The sequence below is a fragment of the Ranitomeya imitator genome, chromosome 2, assembly GCF_032444005.1.
Source record: "Ranitomeya imitator isolate aRanImi1 chromosome 2, aRanImi1.pri, whole genome shotgun sequence".
NCBI classification, from domain to species: domain Eukaryota; kingdom Metazoa; phylum Chordata; class Amphibia; order Anura; family Dendrobatidae; genus Ranitomeya; species Ranitomeya imitator.
In genome coordinates, this window is record NC_091283.1 from 695,904,768 (window position 1) to 695,921,059 (window position 16,292).

The following is a 16,292-nucleotide window of genomic DNA, read 5'->3' on the forward strand; positions in this document are numbered from 1 at the left end:
AGACCAAACAATGAGGAGATTGTCGCTATATCGTCCGTACCAATTCAGATTGGTCAGAAATGGATTAGAATGATGAATAATGTAATTATAATGTAATTCTCCTCCCACCACCACTCCATATAAGGAATGGCGAGTGAAGGGGAGAATTTGGACCCCATCGAAGCTCCTTTCACTTGTAAAAAGCACTCAGTGTTGAACATTTAAAAAAAAAAGCACAAAGAAAGCAAAAAAGAGGGTATGAAATTTCTATAAATCCCATCCATTTTGCTGGAACTGTAGGACGCTGCATTCTTTGCTTAGTGAAAATACGCTGCGTCAAAAACCTCATTTTGGGAACTTGCCTTAAGCCCTGTTTGAGTGTACCCCCAAAACATCCACACCCAGCCACTATCATTAGTCCATAGTAACTAAGCAAGACCTGACCTGATGGTCATGGTCAGTCAGGAAGGGACCGCTTCTCCATTTGTTCTGGTCAGACAGTAGGGAAATGTGTGGACTTGTCTTTATCATTGATTACATTGATTATGTGTGCAAGCTGTGAAGCGCTGCGGAATATGTTAGCGCTATATAAAAATAAAGATTATTATATTATTATTACAAGTATACATATTCTAGTAACATTCTCATTCTATGAGGCTCCGTCTCAAGTGTTATTTTAGACATAATGAATGAAGGAAAATTTGAGCACTGCGGCTTTTTTATTTTAGGGAACACTGGGCATGTATGGCTCTAGGCATAGGACGCCAGTCACACAGATACATGTGATTGACAGTATTTGGCTTACAGCCTATTGATTACGCCCATACTATTAGATCAGGCGGGCTGCTCAGCTTTATATAAGTGCACCCCACTAGAAAGACTCCCCATTTCACCCTACCAACACTAAAGGGCCTGGCTTATTCTGGCAAAATGGAAAAATGTGCAATATGCTGCATCCTGCTAGTGCATTGGTTATCTGACCTGGTGTCGGTAAGGCTGGTTTCTTTTCTGTGATTTTTTTTTTTTAATCATTGTCCTTTCTCTGAGCAGTTTTTAAAACCAATTGTGATTTACACGCTACAACTTACCATTGAGGTTAGCAATTATATAGTCTTCGAGCTGTATTAATTTACTGTACCCCTTACAGACCGCCGATACGCGTTTAAACAGCGTCCATTAAGGGTCCTTATTCCACAGTAATCTGTAATATTCATTGTACTCTTAAAACCAGGAAATGTGGTGCCCAAGTAGGGTATTCAGCCCGTAGTAAGTAAAGTTGAAAAGAATTGGCCATCCCCAGCGATGCAGATTGCCGATTTCCTAAGCGTTAGCTGACAACAGGTTCCTCCTCTCGTACATGGCATGCAGGCAGCCTTAGTCCTTGTTTAAACTATAAACTTGTTTAAACTTATAAACTAAAAGAGCCACCTTGTGCAGCAGTAATGCTGCATTCTAACAAGGTGGCTCTTTTAGTTTTTGGTGCATGTATTCCTAAAATAAAGCGTTTTATTACTTCTCCAAAATACCTGTCTTTATCCAGGGAGGCAAGTCCTCACCCCCCTGCTTGAAACGCCACACTGCCGTCACGCAAATATTCAGGGGCTCCGGGCGCCGCCCCCTCCGCGCTGTTTTCGCATGAAATTTGGCGCCTGCGCTGTGTACTACTGTGTGGGGCAGGCGCAGTGAGCTCTGGCCATCTGACGTCACAGCCAGGCTTGCAGACTGCGCCTGTGCGGCCGCCCTGCCCATGAATCCCATCCACGCAGTGTGCATAATGCATAACACACTGCGGGGCTGGGATTCCCAAGGTGGGTGGCCGCACTGTCCGCACAGGTGCAGTCTGCAAGCATGGCTGTGACGTCAGACGGCCAGAGCTCACTGCGCCTGCACCAGACAGTACTACACAGCGCAGGCACTGGATTTCATGCGAAAACAGAGCGGAGGGGGCGGCGCCCGGAGCCCCTAAATATTTGAGTGACGGCAGTGTGGCGTTTCAAGCAGGGGGGTGAGGACCTGCCTCCCTGGATAAAGACAGGTATTTTGGAGAAGTAATAAAACGCTTTATTTTGGGAATACATGCACCAAAAACTAAAAGAACAACCTTGTTAGAATGCAGCATTACTGCTGCAAGAGGTGGCTCTTTTAGTTTATAACGGCTGGAGGGGGTGACAGTGGCCCTTTAAGTACCACTAGATGACAGAACAACTACACTGGAGAATAGAAATTTCGCAACTATACCAGTTGTGATGAAGGTCTAAACCAGGACCGAAAACTTTTAACAGGGATTATTTTTGGATGTATAATAAATGGAACCTTGTTTTTCACACTTTATTCTCTCATGATTACCAAGTCCTTTCAACTTTATAAGGGTCCTTATTCCCTCATTGCTGCTTTAAAACTTTGAATGGGAATAAAAATCTAGCAACTTCCCCCCCCAGCGTCGGATAATCTCCGGGGTTTCAGCTATCAGGGGTAGCTGAAACCCTGGAGAACACTATCAGGGTCGGTTTTTCCAGTCCCCGATCATGTGATCGCCATGTGACAGCTATTAAAAACATTTCTCTCTCTTCTGACATGATATACATGTCAGAGGAGAGAGAAATGAGGTCTCCAAGCCTACCCACGTACCTCCGCCATCCCCCGGTCCCTTCAGCTCCAGCAAACGGCGAGCGCATACGCAGTGTGCCCACCGAGATCTGCCGGCCGGCACCAAGCTGTAACAGCAGGGATTTTTGCTATTGATTCATTTTGATTACTGATAAGACTCTCACAGTGATCAAAAGCCAATAATTGGCATGTCATCCCCTTAGTCAGAATACCGTACTTATTTTTTTTTAATTTTATAATTTTTATTTCTTTCATTCTTTGCTATTAGGGTTGGGCTAGGGTTAGGGCTGGACTGGGTTGGGGTTAGGGTTAGGCTTTGTTGGGGTTAGGGTTGGGCTTAGCTTGGGCTCTGGGTTGGGGTTGGCCAGGGTTAGGGTTGGGGTTAGAGTTTTTTTTTTTAAAGTAAAAGAAATAATAAAATGACTATATGACAACTAGTGTTGAGTGCAAGTGCTTGCTACTCAAGTTTGCATCGGGTCGCTTGAGCATACCGGAACACCCCGATGCAACTCAAGTAGCAAGCACTTGCGCTTAACACAAATGACATATTCATTGATGACCTAATATCATCACATTCTGTGTGTAGTACCTTTGGGTTATAAATCCTCACTAAATGCCTGGATAAAATCTACGAGGGGTTTCGTTTCCAAAATGGGATTACTTGTGGGGGGTTTCCACTGTTTAGGCACATCAGGGGCTCTGCAAACGCGACATGGCATCCGCTATCGATTCCAGACATTTTTCCTTTCAAAAAGTCAAATGGTGCTCCTTCCCTCTCGAGCCCTGCTATGTGTCCAAACAGTAGTTTTCTTCCACATATGGGGTATTGGCGTACTTGGGAGAAATTGCACAACAAATTTTGGGGTTCACTTTCTCCTGTTGCCCTTGTGAAAGTAAAAAATTTGGGGCTAAAGAAAAAATTTTGTGAGGAAGTAAAATATTCATTTTGTTTTCCCTCCACATTCCATTAATTCATATGAAGCACCTCAAGGGTTAATAAACTTCTTAAAAGTGGTTTTGAGGACTTTGAGAGGTGTAGTTTTTAGAGTATTGTCACTTTTGGGTATTTTCAGTCCTATAGGCCCCTCAAAGTCACTTCAAATGTGAGGTGGTCCCTAAGAAGAAGAAGAAGAAGAAAAAAAAAGAAGGAAAATGGGTTTGGAGATTTTGTAGGAAAACTGAGAAATTGCTGATCAAGTTTGAATCTTTCTGACTTTCTGCCCTCTAAAAAAAAATGTTTGCAAAATTGTGCTGATGTAAGGTAGACATGTGGGAACTGTAACTTTAGAGTTTGAAAATTCCAACATTTAAAATAAAAATGTCAAATTTTCAATATTTTCATAAATATGAGCAATCATATAGACCAAAATTTACCACTAACAGGAAGTACCATATGTCATGAAAAAAGTTTAGTCTCAGAATCACTGGGATAAGTTGAAGTGTTCGTGTTATTACCACATGTAGTGACACTGGTCAGATTTAAAAAAGCGTGGCCTGGTCATTAAGGTTAAAATTACATCCGTCACTAAGGGGTTAATGGACTTATAAAAACCTTGTTTTTCTCAGTCTGCATGTTGTTGTTTCAATAGAATCAGTGTTGTATCAGCAGGAGATATAGCTGGAGGACTTGTTGTCTTGTGCCATATAGTTCTGCTCTGTATAACCCCACCCTTACCACTGATTAATAGCTTTCTGTTTACACTGTGCATAGGCAGAAAGCTACCAATCAGTGGTGTGGTCAGGTGTATACTGAGCTCAGCATTTAGAGAAGAGGTATTTTTTATTAAAACTTCAGCAAAGTGACATATGATTGGAATCAGAATCTGTGACCCTACATTATGCTGCTCTCGGATTACATAGCAAAAACTTGGGGATAGATTCCCTTTAAGCTGTGGGTTTGTTGCAACAAAATCTGCTTAGCAAGTTGGCATGTAATACAATACATACATCCGTAGAGCTGGGGCATGACAGGTAGTGGTGACCCCCCTCATTCGGCAGTGGTCTTTAGGCCACTCGCTCCAGTTCCTGGCTGGAGTAAGATTGTTGGCGAGGCACACACAGTCGCATCTGAAACAGGCAATTGCCTCTTGATGAATCAGATGCCTCCCACTCCACCATGCCCCCGCATCAAGACTGCCATGAAAACTGCTGGTTTCGATAAATTAAGCCCTACATGTTCATTCAACCTAAGAGTGTTTTGATTAGTCAGAAAAAAATAGTGTAACCCCAACTTATGAGCAGAGAAACTTTAGTTTTTCCCAGGTTTTTCAAATGTACTTTTCCATTTTTTACCTAAAAATATATATATATATATATATATATATATATATATATATATATATATAAAATATATATATATATATATATATATATATATATATATATATATATATATATATATATATACATATACATATATATATATATACATATATACATATATATATATATATATATATATATATATATATATATATATATATATATATATATATATATATATATATATATATATATATATGTGGGGGGGGGGACATCCAACCTGCGGGCCACATCTTTTCTCTGGCCTCTGGGCAGATTCATGGGAACTGCAGTACTTGGGATGGGGATAGCAGTGCTCAAGCCAAAGGCTGGTGTAACACCGGTCGTGGCCCTTTAATTCCTCCTGACAGTGTATGCATGCACTTGCAGTGTTCACTACAGAATGCTGCGACACGTGGAATGAAGGATTACGTACTGACGCATGTTGGCATCAGGACATACTTTGCGGGCGGAGTTGTCTCACTCTGCGTTCCAGTCCAATCATGTGATGTATGTGCCTCCGAGTCTCCTGTGATGTTGTAACATCCCTGTCAGCATCACTGCATGGCTTCCTATCGCCCACCATGCAGATACACCGACTTACTCACCACTCCTAGCCATGCAGTACGTTCTTTCCTCTGCTTGCTGTATGCTGTAAACCATGTGTCCCATGCTTGCTGTGTGCATACTTCCTGGCTGTAAACTTAGGGCGGCTGCCTTTCCTAATTCTAAAAGAGACAGTGTGCACATTCCTAATGTGTCCCCAGCCTATTGCCAAGAGGCACAAGGTACTTAAGGTATCTCCACCAATGGGAAGATGCCTGATCAACATTCTCCTTCAGTCTGTGTTCAACTACTGAGTTGCTAGGTCCTGTCCTGTTTCTGTCGTGTTTCCACCACCCTGAGGGCTGAGTACCTAAGCCTGAAGCCTGCAGCCTGAATTCTGTATCCTGAACCTTTACCCGTGCAGCTGCATGAGTGCAAGGCCAGCCGAATTCCACAAAGAATGTAGAGACGGTTTATTACCATTTCTGCCTCCTGATCCCTATATACACAGTGCTGGACAAGTGCTGTGCATACAGTATAGGAAGCGTTAACAGTGCTTCTTCCTCCATACCCAGAGGAGAGGAAGAGGACTAGAACTCTAGCGCCACCTATTGGAAGCAGCAATCCTAAAAGTCAATTTCGACTCCTGAACGAGCCTTGCAATATGATTTTGGATAACAGCCAAACCAAAATCTCAATTTGCAGACACAGTGTTTCAGGGTGTTGCCCCTCATCAGTGCAAAGATCTGTTAGTGTGTTAGATCTGATTTGGCTAGGTGAGAGGCTCTGGACTGGGGACTAAAGGATAAGTAATGAGACATTTTTTTCTTCCCCTTAGGGTATGTTCACACGTTCCTGATTTCCATCCTTTTTTTTTCAGGACTGAAACCGCAGGTCTTTGCAGAAAACGCAGGTGCGTTTTTTGGTGCGTTTTTTGATGCGTTTTTTGATGCGGTTTTTAGTGCGTTTTTTGATGCAGTTTTCTCTGCAGATTGTCTGTGTTTGATACAAATAAAGCTTAGGCTGGGTTCACATTGCGCTAGGTGTGTCCGTCTAACGGACTCGTTTTTAAGTAGTAAAAACGCAATGTAACGCACATACTAACGCGCCCATAGACTTGCATTGTCTGACGCATCGTGACGCATCCCTAAATTGGTATGCGTTTGTCACATAACGTTTTTTTTCTGACGGACCTTCAACGCGGCTTGCAGCGTTTTCGGGTCCGGCCAAGCTAACGCACTACTAACGGAAGCGTTCATTCTGCCATAGAAGGCTATGGCAAACGCAGTCAGACGCAAATCATGAAAAATTTCCAAATAGAACCACACGTTTTAATAGCGTTTGAGGGTGGTCACATGTGGTCATGTGACAGGAAATGTGACTTCGGCCATTAAAATATCCCACTCACACAAAGTCTCCTGCACGTGACAGAGTGTTTTGCCGTAGCTAAATTGTAAGTACATTTCTATATATTATATATCTCTGTATACATCATGGGAGTCTGTAATGTCCGTCGGATGTGTGTGTACTAAAAATGTATTGTTTTGTTGCACACAGATGTCGGATACAGATGTCAGCAGCAGCAGCGTGTCTGCGATTTTTTCTTCTGAGTCGGTAGGCTTGCACTTTAAAAAACCATGTTGTGTGAAACTCCATTGTATTGAGCTAGGCATAACAATCCTGTTTATTGTTTTATTGTGAATAGGAGTCTTCTGAGCCCGAGGCTGTTAGACCTCCCCCAAAAAAACACGCAAAAACAACAAAGGTACATAGCACACATGTTGAATTTTTCAGGCATAAATTTATTGATCCAATGAATGTTAACATTATTTAATGTTAAAATATTTTTTTTTACATTTTACATACACAATAGGTTGTGGCACAAGGAGGACAAAAAAGAAAAAAGGTCCCTAGACGTCTGTCGTCGCCACAACTGCCAGTGGTAAATATAAAATAGAAATATTCTATCCAATATTTACCAACAATCTATCTATTCACTTTCTATCTACTATACCTATAAACTATCTATCAACTATCTATCGCTCCATCTATTTGTCTATCTATATCTATGTATCTATCTATCAATATCTATGTATCTATCTATCTATATCTATCTATCTAAATCTATGTATCTATCTATATATCTATCTATCAATATCTTGATAGACGCAGACAATATCTAACGCAGACAAACGGATACTTCGTAAACGGACATCAAAATGAAAAAACGCGATCACATGCGTTAACGCTAGCGTTACCGTGACGACGAATTTCACATATTTTTGCTCCGTTTCTGTACATGCGTTTAACGCATCCGTTTGACGCCATGTACTTGACGCAATGTGAACCTAGCCTTACTGCAGTGGGGGAAAAAAAAAAAAAATGATGTCATTTCCTTGTCCAACCCTTTTCTTCTTCCATCCTCCATTTTGGAACTTACAGATCAAAATGAGTGGACGTGCTGAGCGTCGGCCAGATGACAGCCCACGGATCCAGCTCCGCACGCCACACCGGATTGCGATCCTGGGGTTGATGCTTCTAATTCTGAATCGACATTCACGTCAGGTAAGCAGATGTCTGTTTGTTTTATATATTGGGTTATGGGTACATGTCCACGTTCTGGAAACGCTGTATGTTTGGCGCTGCGTGTGGCCGCAGCGCCAAACATGCAGCGTCCACATGTAACAGTATAGTGGAGGTGATGTTATGAAATCACGTGTCCACTTTGTGTCATCCGTCAGCCCTGCGACTCCGGACATGCTGCACGTCTTTTATGATCACAGCATGTCCGTGTTCCTTGTTGTGAAACTGCGGCTCCGCAAGGAATAAAACAGGGCCCTATGCGTGGGGTGCGATGATGCTGGATTTGTACAATGAACACATCTGGCATCATTGCGTCCCAGAAGGGGGTGGGCCTTCCTGAATGTGGACACGTACCCTTACATAATCCGCATTGTTTTCCAGGCATGTTTGATATATTTTTCTAATTGTTGTGTTTACAAAATATTTTTTTATTTTTTTATTTTAGAGGCAGCGGCGGCAGAGAAGACGTGCGCAGAAACGAATGTGGGTGCACCCGCTTGTAGCAGACCGAACTGAGAAGGGGCACTTTTATGTGCTGTACAATGATTTGAGGAGGTAAGTAGAAATATATTGAATGACTAAGGCTACCTTCAGATTAGCGTTGCGCGCCGCTGCGTCGGCGATGCAACGCACGAAAAAACGCGTGCAAACGCACGCAAAAATGCTGCGTTTTGCGACGCGTGCGTAGTTTTTTGACGAAAATCGGACGCAAGAAAAATGCAACTTGTTGCATTTTCTTGCGTCCGACGCTAGCGTCAAAAACGACGCACGTGTCGGAAAACGCAACAAGAAAAACGCATGCGTCCCCCATGTTAAACATAGGGGCGCATGACGCGTGCGTCGCCGCTGCGTTTCCCGACGCAGCGTCGGGAAACGCTTATCTGAACGTAGCCAAATTTACATTTTTTTGCTAGCAATACTTGTGAAGTAACCCTTTTTTGTGTTTCTTTTTCAATTTTCAGATATCCTGAAAAATTTATCTCTTTTTGTCGGCTACCAATTATGGCATTTGACAGACTGCTCACCATCCTGGCACCCCATTTAACACTGCAAGACACAGTGATGAGGAAGTCCATCTCTGCAGAGGAAAGGCTGCTCATCACCTTGCGGTAAGTAACAATTTTTTGGGGGGAATGTCGTTAGGTCTCTATTTTACACGTCTCTGTGTCCAGTATGTGTGATTAAACCCACCCAGTCCTCCTGTTGGACAGGGGGCACACATACACACACACACACACGTGAGATACGGGCGAGTGTTGCATGGTAATCACCGGCCCTGCTGCCTGCACTCTGGAGCGGAGTGTGCACCCACATACCAATACATGGAGCTGCACGCTCCACAACGGAGTGCATGCAGCAGGTCCGGGGATTACCATGTAACACTCGGTCATATCTTGCATGCGTGTGTGCACAAGTCCCATCAGGCCTTTTATTAATGTTTTTAACACCCTTTGTGTTGTGCTGGGTTTTAATACCATCATTATTGAATGGTGCTGGACGCATATTATAGCGGCCTTAACGTGTGACATGTAATTACCTTTTTGTGTGACATTTCTAATTTTCTTTTTTGTTTCTTTCCAGATTTTTGGCCACAGGAGAGAGCTATACATCCCTGCACCTCCAATTTAGAGTTGGTAAATCTACCATCTCTAACATTGTGAGGTGTACATGTACCGTCATCTGGCAGAAGTTGCAGCCCATGGTGATGCCTTCCCCAACCGAGGAGACTTGGCTGCAGGTTGCAGCAGGCTTTCAGTCTGTGGCCAATTTCCCAAACTGCATAGGTGCAGTCGATGGTAAACATGTAAGGGTTCAGCAGCCACCACGATCAGGATCACGCTTCTTTAATTATAAGAAGTATTTTTCAGTGGTCCTGATGGCGGTGGCTGATGCCCATTACAAATTTGTTGCCATTGACGTTGGTGCCTATGGTAGTACTGGGGATTCTCGGGTGTTGCGAACGTCACAGATTGGGATGCAAATTCTTCAAGATGGCGGCACGCTCCCAGCCCCAAGACCTTTGCCGGGTTCCACACATCCAGTGCCCTTTGTGATGGTATCGGATGAGGCGTTTCCCTTAACGACAACCCTGCTGCGCCCATACCCACGAAGGGGACTGGATGCCCGACGGAGGATTTTTAATTATCGGCTGAGTCGTGCACGCAGATATGTGGAATGCACCTTTGGGATCATGACTAGTCAGTGGAGGATCTTTCACACTGCCATTCAGTTGGACACAGACACCGTTGATGCTGTGATATAGGCTTGCTGTGTACTCCACAACTATGCTCGTGAGTACAACACTGACGTAGATGTGGAGTACCAGCAGCCAGTATTTAATCCAGTGGTCAACGGGGGTCTGGGCAGGCTGTCCAACTCTGGTGTGCGTGTGAGAGAATCCTTCACTGACTACTTCATGAGTCCAGAAGGTGCCGTGCACTGGCAATACTCCTGTGCTGGTGTTGAGCAGCCTGACCAGCAGAGAAGGATGCATCTACACTGACCCCCCCAAAAAAGTTGCCGACATCGCTGCTAACAGTTTTGAAAACATCCCGAAGAATGATAAACGACAGCAACCAACCCAAAATTTAAAAAAAAAAATTTTTTTTTTCATGTTACCAAAAAAAGTTTAAAAAAATTGGTTGTTATATAAATAAAAAATCTATTTTGGTTGAATTTGGTTTTTTTTTTTTTATGTCAAAAAAATGCTTGGTGTTTTCAGAAATTAATAGCAGTATGAGGTATACAATTGTTAACACATCAACCCATAAACCACTAATCGATAGCCCATAAACCCAGGACAGCGGCCTTGTCCCCATTGTCTAAAAAAGAGAATATTTTGTGTGAAATAAAATTTATTTTAAAGAACACAAATTCTTGGTAATTTTACCAAAAGATTTTTCAATTTGAAAAAAAAAAAATAAACAGCCCCTTTCAAATCCAACAGGCAACTGGAGCTGCAAACAAAAGCACAACTTAGTGCAACTGAAAACTTTTGCCCACGTTCAATTAAGAAATGTATATTCGGGAGAATAGAGGAAATTTGTTCCCTCAGATTGATACGGTGCTCCCCCCAGATGCTGTGAACTGCCTCTGTCTCCAGAACTTCCTTGGCTGTGGGCCAAATACTGGGGTCTTGTAGCTGTTTCAGGTGTTCTGTGTCGGGGCCTGAAAAGTCCCAACACCCCCATCAGAACCTCATTGTAGGGAGATATCGGAGCAGGGTCCTCCAGAGCAGTGAGGGACATCTGCACCATAGACATGAAAAGAGATTGTCTATCCGGTGGCAGGGAGCGTGTTTTTCTGGCGACAGTTTGTGCAAAGGAGTCGCAATGGTCATCGGTACTTGTTTTTTTTAATAAATCTAATGTGTCACAAGCAATTTGGACAGTTTGGTCATCTTGGTTCTTCTTGGTTTTTTTGTTTTTTTTTCTCTGCTGCCACCGGATAGACAGCTCTCTTCTCCACTCTCACAGCTTCTGCGGAATCAGATGCTTCAGCAGCTGCTGAAGTAGATGTTGATGCAGCAGCTGCTGAAGTGGATGCTGATTCAGCAGAAGCTGTGGGAGTGGAGGGAGAGATGGTCCCTCCCACTCCAGAGGAACTGCCTGCTCCATCTTCTGTGTCGCTGTCCTCCAAATCAGCTACCGACATGTTTCCTTCCGTCCTGTTGGGGAAAAAAAAAACATTAATTTTTCGCACAACATATTATATATAAATAATCTTGTGGAGTGGATTTTAACTTACTTTCTCAATGTCCTGCTGGTCACAAGAAACTGCAGCTCTTCACTAAAGGGGAATTTAGTTTTGCTTGGCGAAGAGCCACTCCTTGAGCATTCATTGAGGAATTTAGTAAAACGGTCTCTGATGGAGCGCCAACGTTGCCTCACATCTTTATCTACCAAAAAAAGGTTACAAAAAACAACAACAATTTTTTAGAGATCTAAACAAATTATATTTGTAATATACTCAAGGTTTACTAAATAAATTTAATTAAAATTACCGATTTTCTGCTGTGTAGACCCAGGATATTTATCCCAATCAGGTCGCGCACTATTTTTGTCCAGGCTAGCTCCCTGAAGTACTTGTCCTTATAGGACTCATCGGATGGGTCCCACAAGGCTGGATAATCACGAACCTACAATAAATACAATAGTGTCATCTCATAATCTATAGCACGACCAAGTAATGTTACACAAATGCTTGAAATATATAAAAGTAACCCCTAATAAATGAACACAAGCACAAACTGAAAACACAAACACCAATAAAAACGTTCGTGTGCAGTTGTTTTACTACTAGCTCTGGCGCCGTCAATCCTGAGCGGTGCGTGCGCCAATCAAAAACATTAAGTAAAAAACCCACTATAAACTGAAATAGTAGGGTAGGGTTAGGGCTCATAACCCTAAGCACCCTACCCCTAAAGGGATCATAACCGGAAAGTGATCCTAACCCTACCCCTAAAGGGATCCTAACCCTACCCCTAAAGGGATCCTAACCCTACCCCTAACCCTAAAGGGATCCTAACCCTAACCCTACCCCTAAAGGGATCCTAACCCTACCCCTACCCCTAAAGGGATCCTAACCCTACCCCTAACCCTAAAGGGATCCTACCCCTAACCCTACCCCTACCCCTAAATGGATCCTAACCCTAACCCTACCCCTAAAGGGATCCTAACCCTAAAGGGATCCTAACCCTACCCCTAAAGGGATCCTAACCCTACCCCTAACCCTAAAGGGATCCTACCCCTAACCCTACCCCTAAATGGATCCTAACCCTACCCCTAAAGGGATCCTAACCCTACCCCTACCCCTAAATGGATCCTAACCCTAACCCTACCCCTAAAGGGATCCTAACCCTAACCCTACCCCTAAAGGGATCCTAACCCTACCCCTAACCCTAAAGGGATCCTACCCCTAACCCTATCCCTACCCCTAAATGGATCCTAACCCTACCCCTAAAGGGATCCTAACCTTAACCCTACCCCTAAAGGGATCCTACCCCTACCCCTAAATGGATCCTAACCCTAACCCTACCCCTAAAGGGATCCTAACCCTACCCCTACCCCTAAAGGGATCCTAACCCTAACCCTACCCCTAAAGGGATCCTAACCCTAACCCTACCCCTACCCCTAAAGTGATCCTAACCCTACCCCTAACCCTAAAGGGATCCTAACCCTAACCCTACCCCTAAAGGGATCCTACCCCTAACCCTACCCCTAAAGGGATCCTACCCCTAACCCTACCCCTACCCCTAAAGGGATCCAAACCCTAACCCTAACCCTAAAGGGATCCTAACCCTACCCCTAACCCTACCCCTAAAGGGATCCAAACCCTAACCCTACCCCTAAAGGGATCCAAACCCTAACCCTACCCCTAACTCTAAAGGGATCCTAGGGTTAATGATAGGGTTGCTATTGTAAGGTGGCATTAAGCACGGTTAATAATGGAGAGGCGTCAATAAGACGCCTATCCATTATTAATCCTATTAAGGGTTACTATAATATATGTGGACCCCCTAAAAAAAATACATAGGGTCCCCCTATATTTTTAGTCCAGAAAGGCTAGGCAGACAGCCGTGGGCCAATATTTGAGGCCCGGGAAGGGGTTAAAATACCCATGGCTGTTCCCAGGCTATGAATATTAACCCACAGCTGTCTGCGTAGCCTTTCTGGCACTTAAATATAGGGGGCCCCGAAAAAAAAAAAGTGTTGGGGTCCCCCTATATTTTTAGGCCAGAAAGGCTAGGCAGACAGCCGTGGGCCAATATTTGAGGCCCGAGAAGGGGTTAAAATACCCCTGGCTGTTCCCAGGCCATGAATATAAGCCCACAGCTGTCTGTGTAGCCTTTCTGGCACTGAAATATAGGGGGCCCCAAAAAAAAAAAAGTGTTGGGGTCCCCCTATATTTTTAGGCCAGAAAGGCTACGCAGACAACCGTGGGCTTATATTCATAGCCTAGGAAAGGGGCCATGGATATTTGCCCCCCCCTGGCTACAAATATAAGCCCGCAGCCGCCCCGGAAAAGGCGCATCAAAAAGATGCGCCAATTCCGGCACTTAGCCCCTCTCTTCCCACTCCCGTGTAGCGGTGGGATATGGGGTAATGAGGGGTTAATGCCACCTTGCTATTGTAAGGTGGCATTAAGCCCGGTTAATAATGGAGAGGCGTCAATAAGACGCCTATCCATTATTAAGCCAATGAAAGGGTTAAAAAAAACCCACAAAGACTAGAAAAAAATATTTTAATGAAATAAAGACACACACTTTTTGACCATTTTTTATTTTACGCTTAATCCATCCTGAAGACCCTCCACCTGAAAAATAGGCAAAACAAAAAAACAAATTCATACTCCCTGGCCCTGTCCGCAGAAATCCATCGAGGGTCCCACGAAGATCTTCCATGGAGAACAGACACATCCAGAGATGTGTCTGCTCTCCACGGCTGCAGCAACACACTGACAGGAGCCATAGTTCCTGTCGGTGTGTCACTGCGCATGCGCGAGCGAGTTTACCGGCGGTCATTGACCCCGGCACTCTCGCTTAACGGCAGTGCTGCGTGGGAAAGTTCAACGCAGCTGTACTGCCGTTAACCGAGAAGCCGGCGCCATTGAGCTCCGGAACAGTACGCGATACACTGCTAGGAGCTTCGCTCCTGGCAGTGTATCACCGGAGAGCAGGAGATCGGTGTGGGACACTCGGTTATGGATTCTGCGGACAGGGAGTATGAATTTGGTTTATTATTTTTGGATTTTTTCATGGAGGATCGAGGGCTTCGCCTACAAGTGTGGTGTTGGTGAGTGTATACTCTATGTTATGTGTTGTATGTACTGTACTGTGTGTCATGTTTGTGTATTGTGTGTTTGTGTTTGGTGTAAACTTTACTATTGTGCTATGTCGCCGGACACAGGGACAACTCTCCCATCCTAATACCGGATGGGAGTAGTAGTCCCATACGGCGACTTAGCACAATGGAGGCATATCGTCGCATGGGGACGGACACACAGACATACCAGATCAATCAGACGCCCGACATCGATCCCCATACGACGGTATGCCTCCATGATGACAGTCTCTTCGGGAACGACACTCCGCCCACGCACTTCCGCCCACGGACTTCCTCCCGCTTCCCCGCACTTCCTGCTGCAGCGGTTCTGCACATCAAACCGCAGTAAAACCCGCAGATATATTTTTGATCTGCGGGTTTTACTGCGGTTTTGACCTCACAATGGAGGTCTATGGGTGCAGAACCGCTGCGGTTTAGGAAAAAGAAGTGACATGCTCCTTCTTTTTTCCCGCAGCTATTCTGCGCGGCTTTTTAAGGGAAATTCAGGATCATGTGCACAGCGGTTCTTGTTTTCCATAGGGTTACATTGTAAAACCGCTGCGGTTCCGCAGTAAAAAACGCACTGTGTGAACATGGCCTAACTGTGTTTTCCAGCCGATGCTCCACTAAAATGGGGATAACGACTGACAGATATTTGCATATAGCTGTAGGGTGAGCCCCTAGAGCCCACTCCCCTGGTGTGCCCCAGACACCCCAGTCCGACCCTGGGTTTATTGATTCTTTAAACGTCCCAAAATAGAAAAACTGGAAAGATCACTCTGGTGTAATAAAGTGAAATGTTTCAAAGCCCCTGAGAATGTGCTGTTTTCCTCTTTATATTGGCAATGTGATCTGCAATTCTTTTCTTTAGTTTTCTTGTGGTACAGCCTATGTATCTCATCTTGCAGATGCTGCATTCTATACAATAAACTAAGTGATGAGTGTTGCAATTAAATGAATTAATGGGGTGTGAGGAACCTTGAGGAAGAGTAAACCTTTTCTTCTTATTTTGGGCATATTCACACACATTGCAGCGATCTCCTGCACATCTAAAAAAGCCTTTGCAGGATAGCCATGTAGTGGAGTTTCGTGCTGAAGACTATTGCCAAGTGACATGCCTCTCCTAGCCATACACTTGACTCCATTATTAAGGATCTGTCGTAGGGTATCATCCTGATTTACTATTGGTAAATATTTTAATATAATTTTTTTTAATTTCCTTAAACTGAGCACTGTAAGGAGTGGAAACACGGGTATTACTTACCTGGTAAAGTGTTTTTTCATGACCCATGACGTCACAACAAGAGAGGGGATCCGCCCTTCAAGGACAGGAAACCTTCAAGATAAAAAGGGTGGTATCGACATAGAAATCCCGCGTCTCTGATTGGTCGAGGCCGCCAGGCCTCGACCAATCAGCAACGGGCACAGCGACGATGATGTCATAAAGGACGT

The 16,292-nt window shown here is 44.1% G+C and overlaps 2 protein-coding genes and 1 long non-coding RNA gene across 6 annotated transcripts in view; all 3 read left to right on the top strand.

The window, feature by feature from the left end:
* Positions 1-16,292, top strand: part of ANXA11 (annexin A11) — a 142,246-nt gene that overhangs the window by 76,930 nt on the left and 49,024 nt on the right. The window lies entirely within an intron of this gene.
* Positions 6,518-7,375, top strand: LOC138667689 (uncharacterized). Its single transcript, XR_011318890.1, has 3 exons — positions 6,518-7,047; positions 7,139-7,198; positions 7,307-7,375. It is a non-coding gene; the product is annotated as an uncharacterized lncRNA (long non-coding RNA).
* LOC138665527 (uncharacterized) lies at positions 7,793-10,656 on the top strand. Its single transcript, XM_069753099.1, has 4 exons — positions 7,793-7,998; positions 8,462-8,571; positions 8,979-9,125; positions 9,598-10,656. Exons 1-4 carry the CDS (start codon positions 7,816-7,818, stop codon positions 10,277-10,279), a joined length of 1,122 nt encoding a protein of 373 aa, XP_069609200.1. The 5' UTR covers positions 7,793-7,815; the 3' UTR covers positions 10,280-10,656.

What these genes read in the sequence shown, in the direction of transcription:
- LOC138665527 (XM_069753099.1), top strand. Translation starts at nt 7,816, where the DNA reads ATGATGTCATTTCCTTGTCCAACCCTTTTCTTCTTCCATCCTCCATTT. An exon ending in TGAATCGACATTCACGTCAG is followed by an intron (nt 7,999 to 8,461) that starts GTAAGCAGATGT and finishes TTTTTATTTTAG; the next exon opens with AGGCAGCGGCGGCAGAGAAG. An exon ending in CTGTACAATGATTTGAGGAG is followed by an intron (nt 8,572 to 8,978) that starts GTAAGTAGAAAT and finishes TTCAATTTTCAG; the next exon opens with ATATCCTGAAAAATTTATCT.